General features: G+C 40.5%; 1 protein-coding gene across 1 annotated transcript; it reads left to right on the forward strand.

Annotated features, from left to right (window-relative positions):
- Positions 1 to 3,561: 3,561 nt before the first annotated feature.
- lhx5 (LIM homeobox 5) lies at positions 3,562 to 23,301 on the forward strand. Its single transcript, XM_020648692.3, has 5 exons — positions 3,562 to 4,426; positions 6,585 to 6,808; positions 7,664 to 7,941; positions 11,426 to 11,591; positions 21,319 to 23,301. The coding sequence occupies exons 1-5, from the start codon at positions 4,254 to 4,256 to the stop codon at positions 21,666 to 21,668; spliced, it is 1,191 nt and encodes a 396-aa protein (XP_020504348.1). The 5' UTR covers positions 3,562 to 4,253; the 3' UTR covers positions 21,669 to 23,301.
- Positions 23,302 to 24,884: the final 1,583 nt, after the last annotated feature.

Genomic DNA, 24,884 nt, shown 5'->3' on the forward strand with positions numbered 1-24,884 from the left:
TAGAAAAAAAAGTCTAAATGAGAGAGACGCACTCTGCGGCTCTACAGATATTTCCTGAAGGCCTCACAGAGGAGGAAAGAAAAGGGGGCTGATGCTCACTTCAGATGTAGGTCCTTGAAACAGAAATGTTGCACTGGTCTGTAAAGTAAGCACACATAAACAGTACACATCTCCTCCAAATGAATGAATATGTATTCTATGCTTCTTTTTTTTTTTTTTTTTAAATCAAAATACCTCTCGTGTGATTCTGAGTTCTTTATCAATCCTCTTCCGTAACTTCTACTTGGCTTGAAGGCTTTCTGATCTGTATTTCAAGCGCTTAATAATAACAATCCATACTTCAGAGCTCCAACCTGTGAAGGCTTCTCTCAAATCTTTTGTGAAGAGGAAGAGTGGCCGAGACTTTGCCACTCAGTTGAATGTGTTGGAAATGTCAGATGAATTCCAGGTGACTGGTTAATTGAGTTTTACTCTAGTGCTGTAAAAAAAAAAAAAAAAAAATTAAGGTATTTTGAATGTTTTAATTCTTTCGTGGTGGTGGGACAAAAGGATGTCGAAGGATTCTTCAAAAGAAGTAAAATCTGTTTCGCCTTCAGATTTGGCCAGGTTTCACAAACTTTTCAGATCGTGCACCATATGAGTGTATGGCAGTTTTGACTTTTGTCTTGGGGAACCGGAAAGAAATGTCTTTACATTTTAAGGAACATAAATCTTCCTGAGTTGCGGGGGGGGTGGGGGAGAAACACTGGAGCCTGGGGATTATTTTTCAAAACTATGCGATTTAAAGCCACACAGAAATTCCTCACGTGTTAGCGACATCACAATCACAGGTAGCCACACCCCCAGAAATACCCTAACATGTCTATTTTAGACTTGTTAAGAGTATTTAGAGGACGTCTTGGGTGACTTGCTTAGCCTGCTGCCACCGCGACCCGACCCCGGATAAGCTGAGGATAATGGATGGATGGATGTTTCTTTTAATTAAACGGGACCATAACGTTCAAGATGAACATCGTGCTGTGTTGGTGAAGACTTTAAATGAACCATCGAGTCTATACACTCAATTGAAAAATTAAAAACATGGAAGAAGTAACCTCATTTTCTTACAGACTTCTATACAATTAGACTTCTTTTTGCTAAAAGAGTCGCCCCCTGCAGGCCATTAGAAAGAACGCAAGTTTAAGGCACTTTCCCATTGGCTTCATTTCTTAAATCAAGAGGCTCCACCACTTACAATGCAAAGCAAATGCAAACTATTCCTGAAATATTCAATCATAAGTTTTTCATCGTTGTAATTCAACAATAATATACATATTATAATATCTGATACATGCGTAACCACTGAAGGTTATTTAATCACTTATTTTAGATTCATATTTTGGACTGAGGATTATATTTTAAATAATTGGGAATCCAAAAATCAAACTTATTCAGTCTTTATTACCACTTTGAATAAAAGACTATTATATTGTCCGAACAGTGAGTTTATATACAGTATTGTCATGTTACTCAATGTGTCATGTTTACATCTACCTGAGAGGCCTTGCATACACTTCAGGTTTACAGACATCTTAAATGCATCTTAAAAACACAATAAAAAACATCAATTGTAAGTTAGAGGGATAATGTCCTTGAAGGAAGAGGGACACAAAGTGTTTTGTGTGAGTGAAAAATGGATATAGTTGCTATAGGAGGCTCAAGTGTTGTGCCTTGTTATTGTGATGACCGGCCTCAGGTCCAAGTTTTATTCCACCAGAACATCAACATGTCAGAACCCATTCAACATGTAAATAGAGTCTGCAGAATGGAGAACATGAGATATAATGTGACTGTGTAATGCAGGATTCCCATTGAAAGGAGAAAAGCCTGCTGCTGTCCTTGGTGCTTCCTGCGTGTCAGCACCACGGACAGCTCTCTCTCTGCCTCTCTCTCCCTCTCTCTGCACAGGTGAGTGTCTCTCGCCCTCTGAGTGCACAGAAGAGCAGAACAGAGCAAACAGGGCTTTTTATTCTTTTTTTCTTACACAATGTGATGTGGCTGCATTCAAACACGGCTTGGAGCATTTTCCTCACATGTTCTTTTTCCCACCGTCTGCTCTTCAGAATCTCCCTCTGTCTGTCTCTCTCTCTCTCTCTCTCTCTCTCTTTCACTATTCCCTCTCTCGATTTTTGTGTCTCCCAATCGTTTTACAGGCAAAAGGGCGTCCAGTTAATCGGGGGAAACTCATTCAGCCTTGTCTCTACAAAGGGCTGAAATATACAGGGTAAACCAGAGCTTCCCTGGGCAATGAATTCTCCTAATATTGACATGAAACCACCTTTAATACCCAGACTAATAGTAATGATTTTAAAGTCCATCATCACAACACTTTGGGAATTAAAAAAAAAACAACAACAATACAATGAAGAAACACAAACAGCCAACAGCTTAAAAAGTCTAAAATCATCAAGGAGAGGAAAAAGTCAAATATGAGAGTTTAAATCCCTGAGAGAAACAGAAACTTTCACACATGCTCTTTTATTATTTTATGAATGAAGCGTGGAAGACTTTTAGGGCAATTATAAGAAAATTAATCAGAGGAATTGTTATTCAATATTTTATTGTGGAAATGTTCACAATTAATCAGAAAGGAAAAAGAAAATCTTGGCACGTTAAATTAATTATTAAAATGCAAATGAATGAGATAATATGAGAAAAAACAATAATAATGAGAATAAAAGTTAACCATTTAATTTGAACTTCATCAATAACTTTTTATGTTCAATTCTTGGGTTGACTTTATTTTTTATTTTTTTCTGATTCATTTTATCTTCAAATCTGAACTTCATTCTAAACACTTTTCCTTTATTTGTCTAAAGTTTGACTAAACTATCAAAATGCAATTAAAAAATGAGCGTCCCTGTTTTTATTTCTTCTTGCCCGTCACTAACTAACTCCTCCATATATTCATAGATAGATAGATAGATAGATAGATTTCTTAAACCCCTTTGTTAACCCCTCCCTCTCTAAATGTTATCAATGATCCATCAAAATGAGTCAAAATTCACACCTCGTGTCATTCACATCACTGAGGTTGAGAAAAAAAAAAGGTTAAACAAGTCCCCCTCCTCCATAAATTAACGCATCGCCTGTTTGCTTAACTGGAACTAACAAAACGCGTCTGATGGTAAATATTTGAAATCTCTCTTCGATTGGAGGCCACTCTGTTAAAGAAGCAGCGGCTGACCACCAGCAGGCTCTCCCTATTGACGAGCTGCAGCTAATCCATCGCATTTCCCTGTAAATAGCTTTCTGCATGAGAAAAGGCCCGCGAGCCCCCTCCTCTGCGCACTGTAATGCACGAGCGTTTTGTCACAAGGCCATTATAAGGTTGTGTAGCATTAGCCCCTTGTTCGACTACTCCCACTCCCTTTGCAGCTATTCACATTCAATCCAGGAGCCATTTACAGACGGCCTCCTCGTGCCTGTTGTGCAGGTATTTCCTAACCTTCATTGTATCTTTTTTTTTTATTTTAGTGGACTTTAAGGTCTGACCAGAATGCTAAAGGGGGAGGGGGAGGGTCTTTGGTTGCACTTTCACCCCTAAAAAAAAATCCGTATATGTCTCTATAAGCTTCCACATCCAGACTGGGCTCTAAAAGCTGGAAACAAGCTGCATCCTCGGCCCTGGTATTTCTCTTTTCCACGGCGTGTGGTTCAGGCTTCGCTTGGAGGCTACAGCTATGAGCGTGTAACCATAACAACTGTCCTCTGATTGGCTCTGCTGGCACGGGAATTAACAGGGGCGTCATCCAATGTGAGCGCAGGACGCGCGCCGCGCTGGCAAAACCTCGTGATAACCCAGGCACAGTGATGCTGAAAGTGGCGACGTGAGGGTGAGCCCGGAGGAAATGAGTGGAGCCCCAAAACAACAAAGCAAGAGCGAGGGATAAAACATCAGAAAAATAAAACACGTTTTGAATTATGATGTTTGAATAGTTTGAGAAACCATGCTGAAGCTCTCCTCTTCTCCCTCTCTGGATTTTGGATTGTGACAAGTGCCAGGACTGGAACCCCAAACAGGACCAGGACTACAATAAATCTTAAGGATTGTTGTCACCCTCTTACCTTTTGAAGGGTTCGTCCAATTTTCGCCTGACAGCAACACACCTCCCGGAGCCAAGACGTTGTTCCCCGTAGATCCGGGTCGCCCCAGTCCGAGCAGCGCAGTCAGTGTGGGCAGGTCGGCACTCGGCGTCCTGCAGGCCGGAGACATGATGGTCCTCTGTGCCGGCTGCGAACGGCCAATTCTGGACCGGTTCCTCCTGAACGTTTTGGACCGAGCCTGGCACGCCAAGTGCGTCCAGTGCTGCGAGTGCAACTGCAACCTCACCGAGAAGTGCTTCTCCAGGGACGGGAAGCTCTATTGCAAAATGGACTTTTTCAGGTAACTGGACTGAAAATGTGTTTTTAAATTTGCTCTGGTGCGACAAAGTTTATACTACGATATGTCATGGATACAATATTGATTTCAGTAATATAGCAGGCCTAGATATTTAACATAAATACAAAAGAGAAAACAATGTGTCCTAAACTGGAATAAAGTGTGGTTAAAAATTATAAAAACACATATTTTAAAAAGAAATATGATAGAATCCGAGGGGGGATTTTTTTTCCCTTTCATCAAAAACAATGTGGCCTGAACTGATAGTATGCCTGCACATGAGGGGTCAAAATATCAAGTCAGGGGTCAAAGCATTTTAGATAAACCTCATTAAGATGCATCTGCACTAAATGAAACACGTTTACATTTAGAATAGATAATAAAAATAGCTATTTACGTGATTTTACTTGTCACCAAATTCTAATTTTGGTCACATTATGGGTCATAAAATCAAAGAAAAGAGCAATTAAAAAATATAATCTCACTTTGTAGGCACGTGTGATCATTTTTAATCTATTTTCCACGTGCAGACAACACTTTCCCAAACAGCCATTAGGCCATTAACCGGTTCACAGTTCCCAAAAAGTGTTTCAGGTAATTGAGTGATAAGTGAAGCCCTTGTTTGTCCCTCTCTGTCTCTCTCTCTCTCTCTCTCTTAGCATCATTTTCATTTCTATGTGTGCGTTATTTTCTCCCCCAAATTGTCTAATGACATGTAAGACACATTAGCCCCCTTTTTTTTTTTTTTAAGGGGGACTGGGCTGGTTTTGGCCTCGCGCGGCCTTGGCCATCATATTACCACAGGTCCCATCAAGGGCTGGATTTAAATGGACGAGCCATTAGCCGGGCGAAACAGTAATCACCCTAATATGTCCATTTGTTGTGTAAGTAGAGTTGTGCCCTTTTCGCTGGGGGGGTGTTGGGTGTTGGGGGGGGGGGGGGGTGTTGGGGGGGGCTCGGCCATGCATGTGAAAAAAAAGAGGGACAGTGAAGCGATACCATTGCAAATGGAGAGACAAGCCTACATTAGTGTTAAAACAATGATACACAAAGGGAGTGCTTTGCTGTCACCCAAGGGCTTAAGCTACCCCCCCACCCCCCCCTTCTGGAAAGGCCGGCTGGAAATCCAGGTAGACCGACCAGTTTGAGCCTGGAAAAATCTTTAATATGAGTCAAAAGAAAAACTGTAGAACACCTTAATTTATCAGGCCTTATCTCTGAGCACCTTTTTATTATAAACTAAAAAGCTTCTTCTGATTCATCCTGTCAAAACCAGGAGGCGACTTCATCGGAATTATAATATTTTTTTTGTTGTGTATCAAATTGATGAGTCTTTTCCCACCCAGTGAAGCTCGTGTTTAAGCGGGTGAATATGGATTAAGAGCAGATTTTCACGCTAAAACGCTCCCACTCTGCCTAATCCTGTAATATATCCTCGTCTACAATGTGTTGATTGTCACTAATACGTTTTGCGTGGGGTTATTGTCAGAGCACCCTCCATCAAAATAAAGCGCAGGGTGTAGAGAGCAGGATTTTTTTTTAAAGTCTTCAAGTTTGATTTGTTTTATTTTATTTTTCATCTTCTTTTTTTTTACGGTGCCCGCAGCTGTTCAGAATTTCCTCATTCAGCTGTGTCGATAACGATTTTCAAAATAAAATAAATATTTCAGAATATTGCTTATTATTTATCACACTTTACCGAAATATTCTGTTAACTGAAACTGACAATTATTACAAGGGCGTACATTTTGGAAATGGTAATAAAAAAATAATATTTTATGATTCTCTGTACGTATAATTTATAATGAAGAAAGCTATTGTTAAAGCTATTTTTATTGTAATTGTGCTGCTGCGATTTGCTTCATTAGCTGCATTCTTTAATTCCTTAAATTTAATGTGAATGTTCTGATATTATTTACACCGGAAACCAATTTCAGAATCATTACAATTATATTGTCTAATACTGTGTAATATTGCCATTGATATGCACATGTGTAGATATAAAATGTTACCGTTTAATAACCATTAAATGTCGTAATAAAAAGTCCTTATCATGGCCACGTTTTGTTTGCGATCTCAGGGCCATAAAAATAAACTGTAATCTCTTTTTTTTGAATTATGAAAAATAAACTTTTTTTTTCCTTCTCGTTTATATTTCTAGGCGGTTTGGCACAAAGTGCGCGGGCTGCCTGCAGGGAATCTCGCCGAACGACCTGGTGCGTAAAGCGCGCAGCAAGGTGTTCCACCTGAACTGCTTCACCTGCATGGTGTGTAACAAGCAGCTGTCCACGGGAGAGGAGCTCTACGTGATCGACGAGAACAAGTTTGTGTGTAAAGAAGATTATGCGAGCTCCGGAGCCATAAAGGAAGTCAGCTTAAATTCAGGTAACCATCACTGTATATAATACACCGACGTGTGTGTGTGTGTGCGTGTGTGTGTGTGTGTGTGTGTGTGCGCGTTTTCTTATATTCTGTGTGTGAGAAGCTCTATAAACATAACCATATAGATCAGACAGTCTACTTCAAGAGACAATATAAAAGACAAGGATGGAAGCTTTGGAATGTAAGATTTTTCAACGCGGAGAGGATTTCCCAACAACCTTGTCAGATGAGTGCTTTCAATATTTACCTTTCACAGGACAACGGCGTTCTGTTATTGTACGCCAGTGTCCGCTGGGAATGTCGGATAGTCTGCTTGTGTGTGTGTGTGTGTGTGTGTGTGTGTGTGTGTGTGTGTGTGTGTGTGTGTGTGTGTGTGCGGCTTCTGTTTCCACAGTCTGTTCATCCTCAGAGCAAGCTGACGAGGACCCTGCAGCAACACTCTCTTATTCTATAGAGCCACAGTTTATTAGGTTTTTTTTTTTAAATCTGTATGTAATTATCCTTAATGTATGCTTTTTTTCAACATAACATATTGTGTTTTCCAAGTTGATATGCGCATCTTGGAAAAACGATTTTAAAAGGCGTTCCTTTGGGGCCAAATCTGCAAATCAAAAAAAAAAAAAGAAACTGGGGGGGAAAAAAAGACAAAGAAAGAGAGATATCTGCTGGGAAAAGATGCACAGATAAATCATCCAGAAGTCTTCATTTTTTTCATTCAAATTTACAAACATATTTTGGCGAGATGATTTTTAGTGTATACGCATCTCAAGGCCTAATTTAAGCCCCCCTCCCTCCCTCCCCTCCCCTGACATTTCGGATCGTGACCTTCCTCTTGTTTGTCCCCCCCCCCTCACTCAGTGTCGTCGTGTACGGATAGGAGTTTATCGCCGGATCTGCAGGACCCGATACAGGACGACATAAAGGAGACGGACAATTCCACGTCCTCAGATAAAGAAACGAACAATATTGAGAACGAGGAGCAGAACTCGGGCACCAAAAGGCGGGGGCCCCGGACCACCATCAAGGCCAAGCAGCTGGAAACGTTAAAGGCCGCGTTTGTGGCCACGCCGAAACCGACCCGGCACATCCGGGAGCAGCTGGCCCAGGAGACCGGACTGAACATGCGCGTCATCCAGGTGAGGTTCAGCTCAGTGTGTGTGTGTATGTGTGTGTGCGTGTGTGTGTGCTTGTGTGTGTGCGTGCGTGTGTGTGTGTGTGTGTGTGTGTGTGCGCTGCTGCTGCTGAGGCTGTGGGTCTTCTTTGTGTGAGAGACAAAGACAGATTTGAGAGAAATGAAGGATTATAAATCAGTGGAATTACTTCTTAATTTCGCTCGGGGATTTAATTGAAGGCTTCATTATCTGTTGGAGAAACGTCCAAAACATGATGTGATCTATTAGCAGGAGAGAGATCCACTTTAAAACGTCTGCAGGGAGACTGATTCTTGTTGTGGTTGCATTTGAAAAAAGTTTCTTAAATGTGCATAATGTACATTTACAATGACAACAGTTGCCTTCACTGAAAATGTGCATATCATCTCAGTTAATGTATCCCAGTATGTGGACTGTTTGAGATGCTAAAACATGACATTTCCTTAAAAATCAATGATGAGGATATATCTAAATTATTACATGATGCCTGAAAAGACAATTTGCTTTTGGTCTTATGTAAAAAGAAATTAATCTATTGTAAAATCCTGCATGTTAACTCTTTGTGGAATCCCCCCTGAATGAATCATTAAACACACCTGACATGATTCAAGTGCATTTTGATTGAAGTAAAAAGTTGAATTATAAAATAGACATATGGACTATATAGGGTGTATTTTTATATAATTCCCTCAAATAAAGCTAATAAAAGAAATATGTCTTAAATGATAAACGCTGCCTTTACGCTCAATTTGCATTTGGAAGCTATGCATTCCCTAACATGAGAGTTTTTTTGTTACACTATTAAAAAAAAATAATTAAACGATATACCATATGTTTGTTATAGTCTCATAAATTCTACTTTCACTTCACACATTTTATTCAATGCATGATTGATTTTTTTTTTAAAGTTTTCCAATGTAATCCTTCCAAATATTTGCGGTATCCATATCTGCAGGCGTTTCACGTCTTCTTCTGTGAAATCAGGATGTTGTAATCCAATTTCTCGATGCGCAGATATAATAGTGAATACGATGTTTTTGTTGGGAAGATCACACGTGTTTTGTTTCAGCTGCGCAGCCATGAAATTAATGAAAGGTTTCATTTTGTTTTGCCAAAAGCTGGAGAGGAACCCCTGCAACACACACATACACACACACACACACACATACAAACAAACATGTTGTGCAGTGTAACACACTGATTTTGGACCTGTCTCAAACACACACACACACACACACATACGCACACACATGTTGTCTGGGTGCAGGCTGTGTCAGGATGATTAGCACCATCTCTGCCAACTGTGATGTGGCTTTTTGTGCACTCGCTGTAATTATTGCTGATTTCACAGATTTACATACCACCCCCCCTTTCCCACCTCTCTGCTCTTACTCACTTACAGCCTGCTGCCTTTGCTTATTAAAGTAGACCTCATCTATATCATATACTGCAGAATGTGTGTGTGCGTTTGTTTGTGTGTGTGTGTGTGTGTGTGTGTGTGTGCATCCAAAGAACTCAATCAATCAATCAGGCAGTCCATTCCTCCGTCCGTCTGTCTCTGTGTTTTCGTTGCTTGGAGCCAAAATGGAGTCTCTGTTTCGTCATCCTCCTCCTTGCTCGTTGGCTGTGTGTTAAATACCACTGCTCTCAACGCAGGGAGCCCTGCGAGCCACACATGCACGCACGCTTGCTGCTTCTCCAGCAAGTGTGTGTGTGTAATCCCTAAGCAACGCTCTCTGGAGGGGAGCGACAGCATTTCCATAAAAATGTACCCTACAGTTAGACGATTGTTCTCAATAAGCAGGTGTCGCCTTTGCCTGCTGGAGCACACAGAACACAGCCTAAGTGGTTTTAGGTGTTTTTTTTTCCCCTCTCTCTGCGTGTGTGTGTGTGTGTGTGTGTGTGTTTTTGTTAATCTGCAGCACAGTGGGATTCTGCCTCTGGTGTAGCCTCGCTGGGGTTGAACATACATCATTATTCAGCAGTGATGCGAGATGTGTTATGAGCTTATAATGCAGACATTCTTCCATATGGCGTGTGATGTTTCTACACTTTCTGAAATCCTGCCTTTGTTCCCTCCTCAGAAGACGGTTTATTTAACACGAATGATGATCCTTTTTACACTCTGATTTATAGCTTTGACTGTTTATTCAAACTTGTACTGAGGTGCATGAGCGTTTGCATTGATGCTGCCATCCATTACTTTGGCTGTTTAGTTGCACAAACACTGAGGTGCATTCGGTTGAACACTCAAATTACTTTTATTTAAAGATGTCTTCACAACTGAGACGTGTTGCAGGAAGTGTTCTCGTTTCATTCTTTAAGAGTCTTTTTAAAGTCCCACCCATAGATATAAATAAGACTTCATTTCAAACGCAGCCTCTTTTTACTGATCTTTCCGACTCTGTACTTTCTACAGTTAGATTGTGGAACTTCTATGAGAGCTTCCTGTCGAAGAAAATCATCATTTTTGGGATTAAAATTAAAGATTTTATATTTATGGGAAGATTCAAGATTAGTGGGGAAGCTTGTTTTGGCATCATCAGCGTAAAAGTGACATGATGTATCAATACTTTTACAGCTCTGTGTGTTACACATTTCACCTCAGCACATGATAAAAAGCATGATCTGAAATTTGGATATTGCACTCGGCCATGATGCAATCTTGATAATAATTTGATGCAGCCCTAAATCTTATGATGTACATATATTTCCCAGTCAGTTAGTCAGTTAGTAATTGGTCTAAAATGCCTCTGCAGAACTAGATGAGACGTGTGATGCTGATATTTCTTTGGAATCATCTGAAGATTTTCTCATATTTGCTCGATTCTAACCTACTTGTTACCAATGATTTAACATATTTAGTTAACCTTTGATGCAATCAGTTGCTTTAACGACAATTTAAACCTCAGTAAACACAAATAAAAAAGAGGTTAAACCCCAAACGTTATAGAGTTAAACATGTTCACAGAGGTGTCAGAGAATTATAGAACAAGAAGCAAACACTATTCCTCATGGTGAGAAAGGATTTGTTTTTCAGTAAGAGACTAATGCTTAAAACTATTGCGTGTTGAATTCTGATTGTGTCATGGCTCCAAAGCAGACTCTGAAACACTGAGCATGAAATTGAAAAGATAAGAGAAATCACCTGAAATGATCCCGGATTCTAAATGAAGCTGATACATATTAATTTGTTTTCAGTTCTACCTACCCTTGCTTCAGTTGTTTTTTTTTTGTGCGCATGATGCAACAGACTGGATCTTGTAGTGATTGTGATCGGAGCCTGAATCTTACAACAGCGTGAGTCGTGTCTCTGCTCTGACATGGATGATGTTTGAGTGGAAAAAAAATGGCGTTTGATGAATTATCACGTGCAATCTGAAATGGAATGCAAAATGAAAAGGCTGAAAACTATTTTTTTTAAAGCTGATAACCTTGACCCTCCCCCATGTCTCTGGTTTCGGTGCAGGTTTGGTTCCAGAACAGAAGATCCAAAGAGAGACGGATGAAGCAGCTGAGTGCACTGGGGGCCCGGCGGCACGCCTTCTTCAGGGGCCCGAGGAGGATGAGGCCCCTGGGAGGCAGGCTGGAGGACCCAGACATTTTAGGACCTGGGGCCTACGGTTACTACGGAGGTAAGCCATGTTATATTTTAGCTTGTGACCATACTGCAGGGTCATAAACTCTAGTGTTATGGAATTAGCATGTTTTTCTTCATTCTGAATATGGGGCTCCCATATTATGATGCAACTCATTGCAACCGTCAACAACACTGACTGGCTGGTAGTGACAGTATTCAAGTTTCAACTTCAATGAAGGCAGAGAGAGTCTGACTCACTAGGTTGTGCACTGCAGGGAGCTCAGGGGTACAGTCAAACAAGATTCACCCTCCGCACTGATGCTAAAGGGAATGTTAAAACAGCAGCAAAAGGTTAGCATGTGAAATATGTTTAAAGGTGTCTTCAAAGGATGCTTCAGGATATACGGGCAGGCACTAAGGGATACATTGAAACTGGTATAACACATAAACAAGATAGAAGGATGTGCCTTGAAAAGAGGCCAACGGAAAACCTAGAAAAGAATGCTGGAAGCTGCATGTTATTAAAAATCCACTTTTTTGAACATACTGTATATTTGGGTAACCTGAGTCTCTACCGACCCACAAAATGTGAAATAAACCCATCCAGTCCTTTGTTTGTGGTCTGCATAAGTCTTACAACACAGAGAAAAATGCTCCGTTTCAAATTTACTCTCCTTGTGATGTCACAGTGGGATTCTGGTTAAAAAAAAAAAAAAACCCTCCCCTCCCCTGATATCTCCACCCACTGACTCCATCCCCAGCTTAGAGCAAAACTCTTGCACATGTCCGCCATTTTTATTCTCGCTAGCGAAGGAGTGATGTCTACGGGGAAAAGTCAGGGGGGGGTGATTGCATTTAAAGAGACACACACACCAAAATGGAGCGTTCTGAGAGAGCTGGTTTATACAGGGTCACAAACCTCCTCTGGTGCTTGATGCATGTTATATTTTGACCAAAGCACAGCACAGATGTTTCATTTAGACCACAGGGGGACTGTTTGAAAAGGCGGGAAGTGGGTATAATATGTCCTCTTTAAGTGAACTGAGAAAAAGTGCTCCACAACACTCCATAAACAATGATAAGCACACCATGAAAAGGATGCAAAAGGATACCCTATAACTGAAACCAAAGGGTTCCTTGAAGCAGACACGTAGGGCATCTCAAAGTAGGTGCTTCAAAACAGTAGACACTTAAATAAACCTTTGATGAGACTATTAAGGGTACCTTGAAACAACAGCTTGATTATTAAGAACTCCAATAGGTACTTTAAATAGATACTAAGGGTACCTCAAAGCTGACAGGAAGTATTGTTCTTTAGTTACTGCACACTAAAGATGTATGCTCTGTTTCTTTGGACACGGAAAGGTCACTATATATATATACACACACACACACACACACACACACACACACACACACACACACACACACACACACAGCACATGACCCATCAACGTTTTGTCTCTAACTGTTGGTGTTATTCACTCAGTGTGTAGACAGTTTTCATTTCTACTTGGAAAATATTCTTGAAAGGATTTTTTTTTTTTTTTTTTACTCTTCAACACAAAAGGTCTCGTCTGGTTCTTGCCAGTGTAATCAGAGGAACATGTTGGCATTGTTCAGTCATCTGTTCAAGCTCAAAAACGCTCGGTTTGAAATGATGTATGTGCACGCTTTCTGAATGAAATATTTAAACACTAGTAAGAGTTAACTTGTCAAATAGGATTCCTAAGAGAAGAGTCATCCCCCCCCTCGGCTTTCAACCACAATAGAGCTGTGCCCTGTAAACTTTCAGAGGTTACAGCATTTGATCGAACCTCTGTGCTCACTTCTTGAGTCTCTCTTGAATTGTAAATTTTTTCTCCTTGGAATACACCTGCTACGTCTACCACAAGTTACTCCAACAGAAGAAGAAGACTCGTTTTTCAATGGAAGTCACACATTAGAGTCAATTCAACAAAAGACGTTTTTTAAAAGCATCTGAAGCTTGACATGATGAAGTATTCTGAAGAAGATTCTGATTCTAGTCGACAATAGGCTGACATAGAATAGACCATTGTTTGCAGCACCTTCTTTGGCAACAAAGCTTACAAGGAAATTATGTCTTTTGGCAGGATTAGTCGGGGTAAAAACGAATCGACTGAAAACTGTCTGACCTTGAACATACAAAAAAAAAAACGTGCTCTTGAAGTGGAGTTTAAATATTTGCCTGGTTAATGACTTATAGGTTTAAAAAATAAAGTGATTATTCATAATACATTATCAAAACAATCTGTCTAAACTAGGGCTGGAGATCTTTGGGTGTCTCAAGATTCGATTTCGACTCCATTTCAATTCTTGGAGTCACGATTCGAACGATTCAAAACTATTCTGGATTCATGATTCAAAGTCTACATTTGAATTAGTACATAAACTTCAGGATCTATTCCAGTCGTCTGTGAGACTGGCTGAATTTCTTGCTGCACCGTTTTGCATTTTACTGAGTTAAAGAGGTAGCATTAGCACTTAGCTGGAAGTGACTGACAAACCCCCCCCCCCCCCCAAAAAAAAAAGAAGTTAAGAATCTATTTAAAATGCTGCTGTACAGTTAGTATGTTTGTTTTACGGTGTTGTGTTGGGTCGTTGGACTGCCCATTAAGATGGACAGAGAAACAGCCACCTGGGAGTGAAGCCAAAATATTTAGAGCTTCCTCTGCTGACTGGCTGCAAGTATAGGTCATAAACTCCGCCTCCTCCATGTTAACAGATTTGACATAGGGGCAAACTATAAAACTGAATGCTGTCAATCACGATGTCACAGTCGTTCTTTTTTGCTTAAATTAACTACTTCAAACAAAAAGAGCATTAACTCTAAAGGGACATGAATCGGCACGATAGTAACTAACTTTCACAACAGAATCCATCCATTATCTATACCGCTTTTCCCGTGCGGGGTCGCCAGTCAATCACAGGGCTGACATATAGAGACAGACAACCAACCACACTCACATTCACACCTTTAAAATGCAATTAGAGTCACCAATAATGTTTTAATATGTAAAAGAATAAAAAAAATCTGAATACCCCTTTGATATGTTAATGTCCCTTAACTGATTGTTGAAAATATCTGTTGCTATCAAACCACCAAAGATGCTTTAGATGCTGGAGTGAAGGCATACCTGTGTCGCTGTTTTCTACATGTAAAAAGAAACTGATGATGAGATGAAAAGCTACTTTATAGTAGATTTCTCCTTAACTGACTGTACGTGTGCTGGCATACAATTTGATCTCCAGTTGCTGTGAAGGCGTCTAAATCAATATTCTTTCAGAAGAAAAACGCTTGTCAAGACTACTTGAAGAAAACACGAGGATTGTAGAGTAGTTTAGCCTCTATTGGTCTCGTGGATCAGGAAAGAATATTTTTTGGGAGACAAAAGCAAGTGGCCAGCAGATAATAACACCACGCTAACACAACAACAACCTCACCCTGAAGTGGAGGGAAGAAACCAAATTCACCTGTCGTTTTTTATTTCAGAAGTCTGATTTCATGAAAAGTCTGAGAGTTTGATGTTGAGCCGCTGCATGTCAAACCTGAAGGACCCCCCAGCTTTGAAGACACAATAGCCTGGAGCCGTCAAGGCTGCAACACAGGGTGTGGGAGGGGAAAAAAACAGAGGACAAAAAAACCATCATCCCTCGCTCTCATCTCTCTTTGCATGCTGCTTTCACTCCCTTTTGTGTCGCTGCAGCAGCAGCAGCAGCACAGAGCGGTCCGCTCGCCTTTATCTGAGCTCGCTGCTTCTTCACGCACCTGTGCTTACAGAGAGGAATGCCTGTGTGTGGCATGGTGCGTGTGTGTCTGTTATTATAGTTCCCAGAGCCAACAACGCAAGCTTGTTGCTTAATCTCAAGGTCAGCCAAACCAACAAGGGGGGGGGGGGGCTTGTTTGTGATCAAATAATTAGCTTGTTTGTGAAAGTCGTGTCAGGTCTTATTGTCTCTACTGATCATTTCCCAGCAGCCGTGTGCAGCAGCTAATGAAATCAGGTGGCATGTTGTCTTTAAACCTAACCATTTAGTTCAGTTGAAACAGGAGTGAGTGGAGCATGTGTTGGGGGTTGGAGAAATGCAAGTGCAACATCAGCGGTACCAAAAATGGTCGGTCGCCAATCCCAGACCAAGGTGGTGCTGGAGCAGAGAGGGTTTAATGTAGCTGAAGGAATTCAGAGCACAGGGAGTCGGGAGGTGGGGGGGTGGGGGGGGGGTGTTGGAGGAGAGACTGTGATAGAGGTGAGAGGCAGAAGACTGGCGCTGGTTTGTAATTGTTAATGGATGCAAACAGTGTGTAAAGTAATCAGCAACATGTGGAGTGGGTGGATTACAAAGTGTTTTTGACAGTTTGTTTTCTCTTAAGCAACTTCTTTAATACTTTCAGGGAAGAAGTTCACTTGACCTAAATGACTTTGCTGATACTCTACCCTTGCTTTGTGTGAAAGTAACCTTTGTTCAGTCAGATTAAAGCGAAAAGGAACCGCCAGTGTTTATAAAGGAAGCCAGTGCTGGCGTGCAAAAAACTACAGTTCCTCAAGTGTCCTCTTGAGGCTGGCTCTAAAAGATAAGGATTCCCCACTAAGCTCCATGTTAAAATGAACATTTTGACATGTTTAAAGACTGGTTAAATAAATGGTTGTGGGCTATAGCTAAAGTCTTTATTTCAAGTGTTGGGGCAGAAATGTTCATTATTGGGGGTGTGGTTGAGTTAAGTAAGAGATGAGTGCATTGTGGTTGTTTTCCAGGAGGCTTAAGTCCCGCCTCAGCTCCAACTCTTTGCCTGTTTCTGGATTGATTGAAAGTTAGGTTGAGATAGCATTTCCAATATGGCAGCTGCAATCTTGACTTTGACTTTAAAAGGCTTCTTAACGGTGCGTTCCATCTGATCTCGCAAGTCGAGACATCATCAGGAACGTCCCCTAAAGTCGGAATTCTGACGAGGAAACTCGGAGGAACTTCCAAAGCCAGAGCTGAAATCCAACATGGTGTTTATTGACAACTCTTGTTTTGTGTAATTAAATTAATCACACCGATAGCATCCTACAAGTGTTGTTATCGCCTGGTATTAGCTAACAAAACAAAGGTACTCCAGGGGCGTTCATGTGTAGCGTTTCACACTTTTTGCCAAATCATTACTGGAACGTGGTCAACTCGGGTGTGGCATCGTTGCCAGCTGCCAAATCTGAGTCACCAGGTAAATGGAACGCACCTCAAGAAACCATGAGACTATTATATTTCCATGGGTTATATAATCTAATTTATAACACAAAGTAGTGCCACATTGGAGTGTAATTAAAGGGATAGCACGGATTTGTAGTTTACCGAGGCGATTTGCTTTCTTGAAATGATTGGGAAACTGACACCATCCTCATTGCTCTCTTCTGAAAGTAAAACACAGCCAGCAACTCTTTAACCTAGTTCAGCCAAGCGTGATGTAACGGATACCCCTCTTAATTGTCTTTGGGGGGGGACTCAGGGGTGCAGTGATAATGTCCTAGGAAAACAGTGTTGGTTGAGTCCAGCTCTGGCTTCAAAACAGCTGCATCTGTGAAATAAAAGTGTGCCCAACATGTTGTTTTTTATATTTCGAGGACCATAGACTGAAAGAACCAAACAGGGAGCCCAATTGCATGACAGAAAATCCTTGTCAAAACTTCCCTTTTTTTTTGCAAATTGGTTACTTGATGGATTTTTTTTCTTACAGTAATGGAGCAAAGATATTGAAAAGTTTACACAGAGAAGAAAAGACATTTATGCTAAATGGATCTCCAAGTGTTCTGGATTCATAGTTTGCACTGCTTGGATACAACAAATGGTCTTTTAAGGAAAGTACCACAAAAAAAAGCTGATTTTTTATTTTTTTCTGTTTTTTTATCGACTTGAAGTTTACAAAAATATACGATTTCTGTCACTGAAAATTCTGTCTCATCTCAAATTCCAAGCAGATGAATAGAATTAAAAATGTTTTGCCCAGAGCGTTGAGGTAACTCTGTATTCAGAGACCTCTCAATTCCTCTATGAACTGTTTATAGAGAAGTTTATATACTTCCCAGAGGAAATAGCTGTTGAGGAAATGTGTTACTGTTAATTTATTTTCCTCATGCAGAGAGCAAAATCAGTATTCCTTTTTCTTTATTTTGTTTTGACGTTGAGGCAAAAATCAAAGGGACAATTATCTTCAAATCCGAGTTACTAAATGCAAATTAGCGTACTCAAATACTATCAACCTTTAACCGATAACCAACTCGTTCATTTCCCGTCATGAACCCCCGCTTGTAACGCGGAGCAAAGGAGACTCGAGACTCTGTGAATATATAAATAATGTATACAAATGTTTGACGTATCAGTGTGAGTACACCTGCAGGCATCAAATATTAGTCAGAGCCCCGACGTCGTGCTGAAACCCTCTCAGAGGCACAAACATGTCACTCAGCGTTAGAGGTTATTTGTAAATCCGAGCGTGTGCAGGAGATTTTCTGTGAAAGCAAGGAATTTGAGCTGTATTCTGTCATTATTATGTCAGTTTTTTTTTTCTTTTTTCTGCAGCACCTTGAAGTGAATTCATCAAGCTTTGCTCAAACGTTGCAGTGAAAAGGGAGGGTGTTTTTTTCTTCATAAACCTGACATTGAAGTTTCAATGAATCATTTTTTTTCCACAAGATAGATAATTGAATTTTTCAGATCACCTTTGTGGTCTTCATTGAAATAAGACAACAAGGAGATTCAAAATTGTCATTACATTTTCTATACTTCTGCCCAGACATGCATGAGACACAGAGGTAGAATCCTACATACTTTGAGAATCCTGCAAGCTCGCTGTAGTGCCACTGTAAGGTTTATATTTGCAGCTTTAATTCAACTAAAGCAACTTCAGGTTTGGAATCATTAACAATCTAAAGAAACAATATCTGCTGCTTGATGCAAATTCCTGCATATCATAGACTCTAAAGGTAAAGTATATTTTGCCTGTTGGTTTCAGAGGAAGCCAATAGGAAGTGCCTTAAACCTTCATTTTTCTCTGATGGATATAAAAGTCTAAGAGAATATTAAACTACTACACGCTTGATTTATTACCCTAGAAAAGGTTTTTCTTATGATTTTTATGTTCTCTATCCCAAGTTCAAGTCTTCTTCAACACAGCATGAAGTTCTCTTTGGAAATGATGTTTCTATTAAGAGTCAAGTTGACAAAAAATCATTGAGAGATTTCAGAAATGGCTTCCTTACTATTGATAAGCCCCGACTGTATGTAACTGTCAAACAGGCTGTCGAGCCTCAGCGTAGCATTTCCACCTTTCTTGGGTGAAAAACCAAAATGGCAAAAATTCAAAAATGCAAAACTAGAGATTTAAAGTAGACGACAAACCTGTGGGTGACACGGTCATGGCTACATGGACTTGTTATATTCAGCCAGTTTTAAACATTGTATTGAGAGACGACCTCAAAAGATGTTTCCTTTCAAATACACAGTCGTAAAGTTTCTTGATAAAGAAGCATTTGATCTTGGGATGATGCATCATTGATCGTTAAACACTGAGTTTAGTAAATCTATCACTAATGCTGCAAATCTCCTTAACATTTCTGAAGTGTTAGGGTGAGCTGCTGTATGTATACGTAAATGGACAAAATGTTCACCTTGACTTTTCTGGAATTTTTTTATTTAGTGCGCTTGTCATCGTCCTCTAAACTTCTGTGTGAAGTAAGCTGAGATGGAACAGGGCAGGTGAAAGTCAGGAGAATTGACTGTCTGCTCCTTTTTTCTCAGCAGTGCGTGTGTGTAAACAGCTGTACAGTACGTGTTTCAACTTTTAAGATTATTCGGGGCTTTGATGCCTTTCTTGTGGATGATGACAGATGACAGAATAAGAACCAGGGGTGAGAGAGTGGGGAGTGACATAAAGCAGTGCAAAGGGTCAGAGTGTAACCATGGCTACCGGCTCTGAGGACTTTTATTTCTATAAATGAGACAGCGTTTCTAATATGGAGACGACATCGTCAGGCTCAAAACACCTTTTTCAGAAATTAAATGTTTTATGTAGTCTATGCTGTCAACTCAAACTCTGTTCTCTTGTCTCATGCGTGTCCATATGAAAACATTAACAAATGATGGAAGAGAGAGTCTTGGCCATTTTGGTCCAATAGCTGCAGGCTGGATATCTACTGGTGGAAACCAGAAGCCTGAACATATTGGCTTTTTCCCCCCAAACAACCGAATAGATGTCAGAGTGATTAATTTATTGAGTAGCAAATGTTTGATAATTGAATAATCTTTTAAGTCATTTTCAAGCCAAAATACTTTACATTTCTTGGTTGCAGCCAATGAAAAGTGAGGATTTGCTGCTGTTGTCTGGTTAACCACCATGTGAAATATCATATCCCATACAGGGCTACAGCATGTTTTTTTAATGTGTTTTTTTAAACCTTTTTTTTAACCAGGAAAGAAAACTCCCTTGAGAGTAAAAATCTCCTTTTCAAGAGGTTCCTGGCCAAGACAGCATGGAAATGTTTTCACAAAAACAACGAGCAGCCAAACATACAAATACAAAAAATACATCATTAGGCATTAAAAGAAAACAAATCTGAGCAGCAAATGTTTGTCAAAATCATCCACAAACACATCAGGTAGAACATCTGCAGCCAGATGTGTCCGCCTCCAAGTCATATAACTTCCTCTGTATTGTGCAATATTTTTTTAAAGATATGACAGACCATGTGCAATTTTTAAGATCCATTACGTTTATTGCTACCAAGTGCAAAAGTGCTTTTAGATAATATATAATAATTGTGATTTTGCATTCATTATCTGGGTCAGATTACACACAGTACAGTACAGGTGCCATCACTTTATTCTTATCTTACTTTTGTTGCTTAACTTATCGTACCTCGATGTCTTTTCAGCACACTGCACCCTGTATTTACATTTATCCCTCATAATACACTTTATGTCGTTATTTATCACTTGGTGCTCTTTTATGTTACTTTATTTTTTACTCTAGTTTTGGAGAATTTTGGCTCTAGATTCTCCATCTGGATTAATAAAGTTCAATCTTATTTAATTTTAGTTTTATTCTACGGGGGATATATTTTGATTTGGGATTATAAATCCTTGGGGGAAAAGCAATATAGAGAGGTCACATTGGGCTTTAGAAACCTCTCATTGGCACTATTTTCTGGGGCGTAGTGACAAAACGATTAATCAGAAGATCAGCTGGTAATGTAAGTAACAGTTAGCTGCAGCTTCAACTGGATTGCATGCTGTGAATAATGGGCGTGATCAGTGGAGCTCAGGAAATAGCCACAGCCCAGTGAGGTGAGGCGTCAGGATGTTGCTGGAAGCTGCATCAGACATGAGGGAGCGGAGAGAGAGAGAGAGAGAGAGAGAGAGAGAGAGATGCAGCCCACAGGACCTGGCAGGGCTGCAGGGAGGCTGGAATCTCATTTTAGAGTTAGAAGTTTGAGCGGGGGGGAGAATCCATCGTGGTGCACGCATGACTGCGAGCTGATGGCTGAGGGAGACGAGCGCAGTGTGTAAAAGATGAGAGAACTGAGGTGGAGAGGTGTGGAGTTGTTTATACACTCAAATGAGGCTGTTGGAGAGCGGTTGGTTGGAAATTGGACATGATCAATTTACCCACTTAGGTAGAGGTGGAGGTGGGTGTGAAATCACACGCTGATGTGGGGGACTTGGAAGGTTTTTATTGCAAATTTGATATGATAGAAAGTCTAACCTCGTGTGATTCTGTCTCTCCACAGAATACCAAGGCGACTATTACGGACCAGGAAGTAACTACGACTTTTTCCCCCACGGCCCCCCCTCCTCGCAGGCCCAGTCTCCGGCCGAGTCCCCTTACATCCTGGGCTCCGGCCCCGGTGCCATGGAGGGCTCGGGCCACCACCCGTCAGACGACCAAAGGTTCACGGACATGATCTCCCACGCGGAAACTCCCAGTCCCGAGCCCGGCTTACCGAGCTCCCTGCAGCCTGTCCCCGGGGAGGCTTACGGGGGCGGGCCCAGTCCTCCGTTCTCTTTGGCAAGTAACTCAAGCTACAGCGCGCCCATGTCCCACCAAGGCCCCGAGATGGGAGAAACCGCAGCCTGGTAGAGGACGAGCAGCAACCTACAGAACATGGACCATTCCTGGGCTGACAGTCAGTCTAGTTACTTCAGGAGAAAAAAAAACAAGAGACATTGTGGAGTGAACGGTACAGCTGGAATTTCTACAAAGGACTTTTTAAAAAAACATGGACATAGAAAGGGAATAAAGAATGGGACAGCTGGCTGGAAAACCATAATATTTGCTCCCTGGTTGACACTCCAAAGCATCTCCCCTACCTGGATTACTGGACTTGAATTATTTGAAATAAATGTTACGATTCCACCCAGCAAAAACGCTTCATTCCTCGCCTTCCCCTTTATGAGGGAACATCTTTACTTCTCTTCATTTGTCAACACATTTTTTATTTTTTTTAATGTTTTTTTTAATTTTTCCATTCAGTTTCTGTTGCCTATTTTCCAAAATACACTCAATAGTAAGGGTTCAAAACATGCTTTAATGCTCATATATGAACTTGTGGCAATCTAGACACAAAGTCGAAAAAATGTTGCTTTAAATACTCTCATCTTTACGTCAATGTGTCAAATCGAAGGCTGCTTTTTCACAGACACCGCCCCCCCACACACACAAATACACACACACACACACCTCTGGCATTGACTTCCTCGAACGCACATCTCAGCTATAAATCCCTTAATGCACAAAAAGTGTTCTTGATCATAGCTCAAAAGAAGGATGTCTATACCATTATTCAAAACACGCACACAATTATACAGACACTTGTACTCACTCGAGCACGCACACACACACATTAAATCTCACACCCATCCAGCCCGGCCCTGATAGTTCTGCTCCACAGACTGCTTCACCTGACCTTCCTTTTGTCACTGTCCCTTTTAAAAAACATGTTTTAATGGAAATGATTTTCAAAAGAACATTGAACCCATAATGGAGAATCTCCTTCAACAGCTGAGGTCTCCTTCGTCTAAAGAGAGAAAACAAAAGAGGGGGCAGGCAACATCTGTGACATTACCGCTGCATGTCTGCTCCGAGGCACTCATTGCCATCTAGTGGCCTTAAAGCACACAGAATTAAAAAAATAAAAAATTAATCTCAGCTCAGTCGGTGCTGTGTTTACATGAACATCTTTGTTTTGCAGAGGACAAATTATGATTAATTTTTCCTCCCTTTAAATAAAGCCAATTCATAATCCTGCAGTTTCAGGGCCAAGTGTCATCGGGGGGGGCCTCTATGGGAGAAGTCAGCCTTTGTGGGACTATATTAAACGAAACAATACGTTAATCTCTCCTTATTATACTGCTTCAAAAAGGGAGAAACGCAACCCAAATAGGCGTATATTATTCAGTATGAACATCCCCATTTTCAATCTTTTTTTTTGTTTTTTTGTTTCTCTTTCAGCTCGGTTGCATCATGCACAACAAATGTCTTAAGCAAAAACACACTTGCGTCTCTGTTCGTCCACAACAAGCTCACTTGAATATTGTTTTGGAGTTTCCTTCAAACATTGTATAAGATCTAGAGAGAGTGTGTCTTATTTCTGATGTATATGAGATATTCTTGGATACAAAAGTGAATGTGTGTGTGTTTGTGTGTGTGTGTGTGTGTGCCTGGATGCCTGAGAGTGTGTGTGCTTGCCTGAATGTGTGTGTGTGTGCATTAAAGGGGGTGGGGGGGGGGGGGGGGGGTGAAGGTGACAAGGCTGTATTATTTCTATGTAAATAGCACTCGTAATAAAACCTTCTCTTACAACATTTAGGATCTGGATTTCTTGTCAAACATCATCACACAGAAACAAAACATTCATCAGTAAGAATGGTTGCACGCACAAAACAAATTCTACCAGCTCTAGTTATGCTCTTATCCTGACCTATGATTAAAAAAACATGTAATTTTATATAAAATATGATGCATTGTCACATTTAAAAAAAAACTACCCAGGGGTAATAAAGTGACTGAAATAAGCTTTATTATCTGAGCTAGTGACAACATCGTGGATTCATGTGTTAAAACCAGACATCTGAACCTTTATTTATTCTCAAAAGGTCATTGAGGTCTCCCTCGTTTCCAATGCCGTCGAGCTCAAAGACTTTATATAAGAAGAGCTTGACAGTGACGTCATGCATTGGATTGAAACGTCACCTAAGACATTATAGGGCAGTAGCTTATTTGGGGTTTTTTGAGCCAGAAGTGACAGTAATCAAGAGGTCAGTGACTCATAGGCAGCAGGCAGCAGCTCTCTCCTGTCACTTAACACGACCAGCAAGTGAAAACATGAAATATATTAATATGAAGCTATGTTACAAAAAAAAAAACCCACAACCTTTACATTTTGTCATTATAATATAAATGAGTTGACGACATTAAAAGTGTAAAACTGTAACAGGCTTTACATGTGTTACAGCTGAGTCAGGCTTTTTTTGAAAGAGGTCCGATGACCTCAGACCTTCACACATTTCGCAACAGCACCTAAACAAGTTCCTCTGTCGTTGTTGTGTTACAGCTTTGCAGAGTGCATGGTGTGTAAACGGATGGCGGGAGCTTCACATACACACACTCAGACACACAGTGCTGTTCGACCCAGCAGTGCTCTCCAAGTGTTAGTCATTGCAGACGAGGTGGAACAGGGGCGTAAAAATAAAACAGTTTTTTGCACCAATACACCAAGACAAATTCCTTGTATGGGTAAATGTACTTGGCAATATGATTCTGATATCCCGCCTGGAACTGACGCAGAGTGATTAACGGTTACACAAAAATCCTTTACAGTTGTCGTAAATGGGAAATTAGCAACTGTGCTAGCAAAGCAAACAGCTTCCTTTCGATCTTATCGGCAGGCACAGAACAACATTAGCATCCATCGCTGAATATTCTCACTCAACTTTAACCCTCAGCTGAATTTACAAAACTCAACAGCTCGCTTTGTCTCTCTGGTGAAATCAAGTGGTCACAGTGCTTTCATATGAATTGTACTATTATATTTTAATTTTGAAATGACAGTTTTCTGCTGCAGGAGAAATTGTCATAGAGAGCACTAAGAAAGAACCAAAATAGTTCAGTTATTTTTCGGGATGGAAACAAAACAAGAGGCTTAAAGAATTAACAGATCTAAAACTTGAAAAGCTAATGAGAGGAAATACAGAATGGTGGGATAATGCTCTATGAGTTTGTCACTTGAAATTAACACTTTGGCTTAACAAAAAGTCATTTCTTTCCATTTTCTAATTATAAAAAAAAGAATTGTGA

Source organism: Labrus bergylta, chromosome 17 (assembly GCF_963930695.1).
Source record: "Labrus bergylta chromosome 17, fLabBer1.1, whole genome shotgun sequence".
In the NCBI taxonomy this organism is placed as follows: Eukaryota; Metazoa; Chordata; class Actinopteri; order Labriformes; family Labridae; genus Labrus; species Labrus bergylta.